A 6000-nucleotide genomic window follows, 5' to 3' on the forward strand; every position below is an offset into this window, starting at 1 on the left:
CATTTAGAAATGCAACAAGGTGTTGCAGCATCGTATGTTACCATTCAGAGTTCGTGGCAAACATGCCCCTTCCGGGATATTCCATTCACATCTGTGTGGTCTATATATCTTTATCTAGAATCCAATAATAATACAGTGCATTTTTAGTGTCCAAAGTTCTTCAGTGACTTTATCTTGGTAATTTTCATAAGCTGGAAGAAGTTGTCTAGTATAAATGAAAACAAAATGGTCTCAATTCAAAGAAAACCTTTCAGTAACCTATATAAATCACTGGAGCTACTGTTAATAGGTGTTAAAGTGACCAACTGGATTCAGTAGAACCCACTGTATTAATTGTGTATATGTCAACCTCATGTATAAGTTGACAGGTTTGGAGGCCAGAATGATGGATTTTGATATTACCCATGGATATGCTGAGGCTTATTCGACAGAGAGTGCAATGGATTGGGACTACTTTGAATTCGTTTAGGTTGTCTCAAACATTTCCGTTGGCTGTTTTATTTTATTTGCTATCTTAAAAATTATTATCATTATGTGTTTTTGTTTTTTTAATTGGTTATAGTTGCTCATTACTCTGGTTTACATAGAAATAAGAAGTGGTTTAAATGCATATAATGTGTATCTGTGTGTGTGTAATAAAATTATACACATTAATTCATCCCAAATCAGACACTAGCAAATGTGAAGGTTGTCACTGAAATTTTAGCAGGTTTTTCCCAGATTTTTCATTCATCTATGCATTCCAACATGTATGTACTTTTGTCTAGATAAGGATGAAACTCTTCACAGTTTCTGTGATTTCTAATTTATTAATTACTTTTGTGTCCAGCATATCCTCTTAGGATGTTAAGAGGTTCTTCAAAATTGTATGCATTTTGTCTTAATTGTGTGTTTTACCTTTTCTCAAACAAAACTGAAAATATATATAGTTTTCACACAAAACAACAACAACAACATGTGATGCATATCAGGTTGAGAAATGGTGACTGACCCAGGTTCACTTGTTGAATTTCATGGCTGCATGGGAATTTGAAACTCAATTTCCTTATTCACGGTCCAGCACCACTAGAACCACTAGAACTTCATATGTTTCAGTGTCTAGACCCACCTTTAAAGGAAACTTGCACTTGTCATGGTAGTCCTGTTTTAGACACCTGGATAACCTGTTCAAACAGAATGGGAATTCAGTAGTGGGCTGGAGTTCTAACTTCCAATCAGTGATGGCTGGTGGTGGTCACATGTTAATGGGATGGTGAATCTATTCCTAGCTTTAAATGAGCTATTCAAGTGTTCTATCTAGGAACAGTGTTAAGAGCCTTAGCTTCTTTAAAGCCTGTATTAAAGCCTAGAATGGAGTCAAAACCTCACTGGCATGAGATCCATCAGCTACCACTGCTTTCATATGTTTTGAATGATGCCATACCTGTGATGTCATAGGGTGGTCACAGCCTCTGATGTCACAGGCTTTTCTGGCTGTAGCACTTGTTGGGTTGTGCAGCAGTTATTGACCCACTTTTTCTTTTTCTTTGCCACATGGGGAGGGGAGGGAAAGTGCTGGTTTAAACTACTGGAGAACATTCTCTCAGCCAGAGGTTAGGCCTGGGAAACCTCTCTTGGCTTGCCTTTTCCCCTCTGTGGGGGATAATGTGGACAGAGAAGCGTACTTCAAGACTCAGATGGCAAGTGCATCTGTTGCTAGCATCTAGCAATCATGGTCATCTCCACACATTCACTTGTTGAAAATGTGGGCTAGTAAACTTCCCCGCTGTCATCTCTGATCTGTTAAGTTTAATTAGATTGTGTTATATTGTTAAGTATGTTTATCTTGATGTAATTGTATGTATGATTTCTTTCCAGCAACTGAATGTTTGTCTTACATGTTGGAAACTGCCCTGAGTCCCCTTGGGGAGATAGAGTGGTATACAAATAAAGTATTATTTTACTGACACAAAAACACAGTATGACACAGCAAACAAGATATATATATATATATATATATATATATATATATATATATATATGCTGGATTTCATATCACAAAATCACAAGACGAACACTTCCCAAGCGTTTGGGACTGTGTGATATATATTTTTGAATGATGCACACAGATCCAAGTAAGGTGACAGATCATGATTTTGCAGTTAACAGATCATGATTTTGTCAATGTTTATTGTTTCCAACTGCCAGCTGAGATCTTTTGGCATGGCACCCAGTGTACCGATGACCACTGGGACCACCTGTACTGGTTTATGCCAGAGACTGGTTGCTTCTGGGTTGAGAGAATCGGCCGTCTACGAAGACGTTGCCCAGGGGACGCCCGGATGTCTTGCAATCCTGCGAGGAGGCTTCTCTCATGTCCCCCTCTCATGTTCCTCTCATGTCGTGGCTCTTAATGAGACATGCCGCATTATCACAGGGTGTCTGCACCCCACACCACTGGAGAAATTACACTGCTTAGCCGGTATTGCACCACCTGACATCCGCCGGGAAGTAGCAGCCAATAGTGAAAGGACCAAGGTAGAGACATCTCCAGCTCATCCCCTGTTTGGGTATCAGCCAGCACGTCAACGACTTAAATCAAGACATAGTTTTCTTAGATCTACAGAGACACTCGCTGGAACACCCCAGCAAGCGAGAGACCAAAAGTGGCAGGCCCAAACCCAGCACCTCAATTCATGGGTGATACCAGATGAGAGACTCCCCCCTGGGCACTCAGAAGACTGGGCGACTTGGAAGGCGCTGAACAGATTGCGCTCTGGCACCACGAGATGCAGAGCCAATGTTAAGAAATGGGGCTACAGGGTGGAATCCTCGGCATGCGAGTGCGGAGAAGAACAAACCACTGACCACCTGCTGCAATGCACCCTGAGCCCTGCCACATGCACGATGGAGGACCTTCTTGCGGCAACCCCAGAGGCACTCCAAGTGGCCAGATACTGGTCAAAGGACATTTAACCAAATACCAAATTTGCAAAATCTGTGTGGTTTTTTTTCTTTTTTTTTCTTTTTCTTTTTAATCTCTGTGTTTGTTTTGCTCTGTTAGAATTGTAATACAATGGTTGCTGATGACACGATAAATAAATGCCAGAGACTTTGCAGTTCAATTTTGAGGTCTTGATAACGGCTGAGTTTTTCCTGTTGTTTTTCATCAATTCAACTGTCACCTGGTATGGCAATATCAATAATCCAAACTTTTTTCTTTTCCACAATTGTGATGTCTGGTGTATTGTGTTCCAAAACTTTGTCAGTTTGGATTAGAAAGTTCCACAGTATAATATTATTATTGTTGTTATTATTATCTTTGAAAAGGGGTAGGGTGTCTCTTAATGGGTGTGTGCTCTTCTGGACAAGTCACCCTTCAGATTGGGGTGACTTGTGGGCTGAAACTTCTCCTTCCCCTTTTTGATTCTCGGTAGTGATGAAAGCTGCCGAAACAAATTAGATGTATGCTTGCTCAGTACCCATTTCATGCCGGGGCATTTCATTTCCTTCTCCTTGTTATTTTACAGTAGGCAAAAGAGGTTATATGGGAGGAAACCCTGTGGAGAACCATTAAGAGATCCTTGCAGCAGTGCCGGTGGTAGCAGCAAAAGCACCAGAAGCGAAACTCTTCCAACCAAGAAGCCTCAGGTAATTCTATATTAGTATGGAATAGTGAGAGAAGGAGGGAAGAATAAAAAAGCATTAGGGATCCACCTGAGATTCACATCTTAAATATATTAAATAACTGCTGGGGTTATTGGGGACTTTGCTATGAGCACCCCAGTTCCTCTTACCTCATTGTTATATTATCCGTCAAAGTTCACAGCTGCCTGAACACATGGCAAGCAGGAGACAGTGTTATTGTTAACTCCACATACACCAGTTGGAGGGACATGTTCTATATTAAGGAATACCAACATGATGGCATGACTTATTCTCACAGCAGAGATGCAAATGCACTTTATTTCTTAGAGGCAAAGGCTGTAATCTTCAAATAATTTGGGTGTATGCCCCCACTCAAGTAAGCGAAGCATTGGGGTGGGAGAGGCTATCCCCACTTAACTTGATGCAGAATCACAATCCAAGTGTTTTATATGCTACCTAGGGATGCTCTACTTGGAAAAGATGAAAATGCCTATGAGTATTGAATTCATTTGGGCAGCAGAGAAGTGAAACAAAAGGAAGAAGAAATGAACTGATGATATCTTCAAATGTTACTTCTTCTTCTTCTTCTTCTTCTTTTTTAACAGAAACTAGTTCTCTACCACCCAGACAGAACAAAGTTCTTTTAATTCTAAATTTTGGAGCCAAGCAAATTATGCTTTCTGTCTTTACTTTCCTTCCTTTTGTTTATACAAGGCAATAGGTAAAAGATGCAATTTGCCAGTTTACTGAGGACTAATAAAACCAGAAGGACACATCAGAATTGAAGGCATCTTGTTAATTTCAAACTGTTCATGACAGCAATAAAGCTGCCCATAGCAGCAGTTGTTGCTACAGTTAATCCCAGCTAGTAATATAATTTTCATTCAGTATGACGGTTAATTAAATGTCTAAACAGTGGAGTGAGTCAATAAAAAAAAAATCTAGCTTAATCTGCTGTGACATACTTCTCATTGTTGATTTTCCCTCCTCTGTATTGCTTTGGTTGATATTCTATGGGTCTGTTTCATGAAGTTATCAATTGCAGTTAACAGAATCCAGGTTTTTTTGGTCTGCGTCAGCTTCGATTGACAGGAATATCATTAATTATGCTAGAAACAAGATGGAAAAATTGGGATATATACTTAAGAATGACTGATGAATTATATATATTGTTATATGTCTATTTTGATTTTTGGAGCAATTTTATCATTAGCAGCTAAAAAAAATATTTTTAATGACCCAGAAATGTTAGCTGGTATTCTGTGACTCTCAGAATTTAAATACTCACCTACACATGGAAATCTAAACGCTGGTAATACATTCACCACATGGTCAGTATTACTATTTTTTTCCAGGAGGAACAGCAATATCTGAAAGCCCATGAAACCCTTTTTCTTGCCCTTTACATTAAAGGAGATTGAAACCATATAAAAACCACTTCTTTCCATGGGATCCTATATGATACAAGAGACAGTGCTCCAGATTAAAACCATGTATTTCCATTGGATAATATTGTTTTTCCCCAAGCCTCATATGATATAAAAGACTCATGTGATGACCTCAGTCCTCTCCATGCTTGAGAAGAGGCTGAAGTGTCCTACAACTGGGAAATTTCTTAATGTCATAAGGCCTCTAAAATGTAGATATCCTTACCCCCCAGTTTTCAATCTGGCAATCCTAATTGGACTGTCTGTTTTTGCAGTTAATTGTTATGATGGAATGTGATGACAACAACAAAGACAGATCAAGTGATGAAACAGATTGCAGTACGGAAGAACTTCGATATTTTTGCCTCTCAGAAGCCTGTAAGCACCACTTTTGCTATATTTTTTGATATATTTTTGTTGAATATATTTACCTCCAAAATTAATCATGAAGAAGAACAAATTGACACAATTCAAGTCTGATTTCATGTCATTAGATAACCTGAGCAGGGGCCCTGAAACCTTTTAAATAGAGGGCTAGTTCACGGTTCCTCAGATTGTTGGGGTGTCAGTCTATAGTTTGAAAAACACATGGACAAATTGTTATGCACACTGCACATATAGTTATTTCTAGTGTAAACAAACATGAAAGAACAATACAATATTTAAAATGAAGAGCAATATTAACAATTAATTATGTGTTTTACAATGTTGTTACCTGCCTCGAGCCACGATGGGAGATGGGTAAGAAATAAAATTGTTGTTGTTGTTGTTGTTGTGATTATCAGTATTTCAATAGGAAGTGTGGGCCTGCTTTTGGCTGATACGATAGTCAAATTAATTAGGATTGTTGTTGCTGTGTACCTTCAAGTTGTTTCAGATTTAGTGTGATGCCAAGTCTAAAGTTTAGGATAGGGGCTTGGTAAATGACAACTACAATTCTTATTAT

At 38.8% G+C, this 6000-nt stretch overlaps 1 protein-coding gene across 1 annotated transcript in view; it reads left to right on the forward strand.

Moving 5' to 3' along the window:
* The window catches only part of EGF (epidermal growth factor), a 53556-nt gene extending 48095 nt beyond the window's left edge, over positions 1-5461 (forward strand). Inside the window, exons 19-20 of the mRNA XM_067468387.1 lie at positions 3510-3630; positions 5330-5461. Coding sequence (XP_067324488.1) covers positions 3510-3630; positions 5330-5461 — 253 coding nt within the window. The remainder of the gene's footprint in view (positions 1-3509; positions 3631-5329) is intronic.
* The last annotated feature ends 539 nt before the right edge of the window (positions 5462-6000 follow it).

The sequence above is a fragment of the Anolis sagrei genome, chromosome 5, assembly GCF_037176765.1.
Source record: "Anolis sagrei isolate rAnoSag1 chromosome 5, rAnoSag1.mat, whole genome shotgun sequence".
Classification (NCBI taxonomy): Eukaryota; Metazoa; Chordata; class Lepidosauria; order Squamata; family Dactyloidae; genus Anolis; species Anolis sagrei.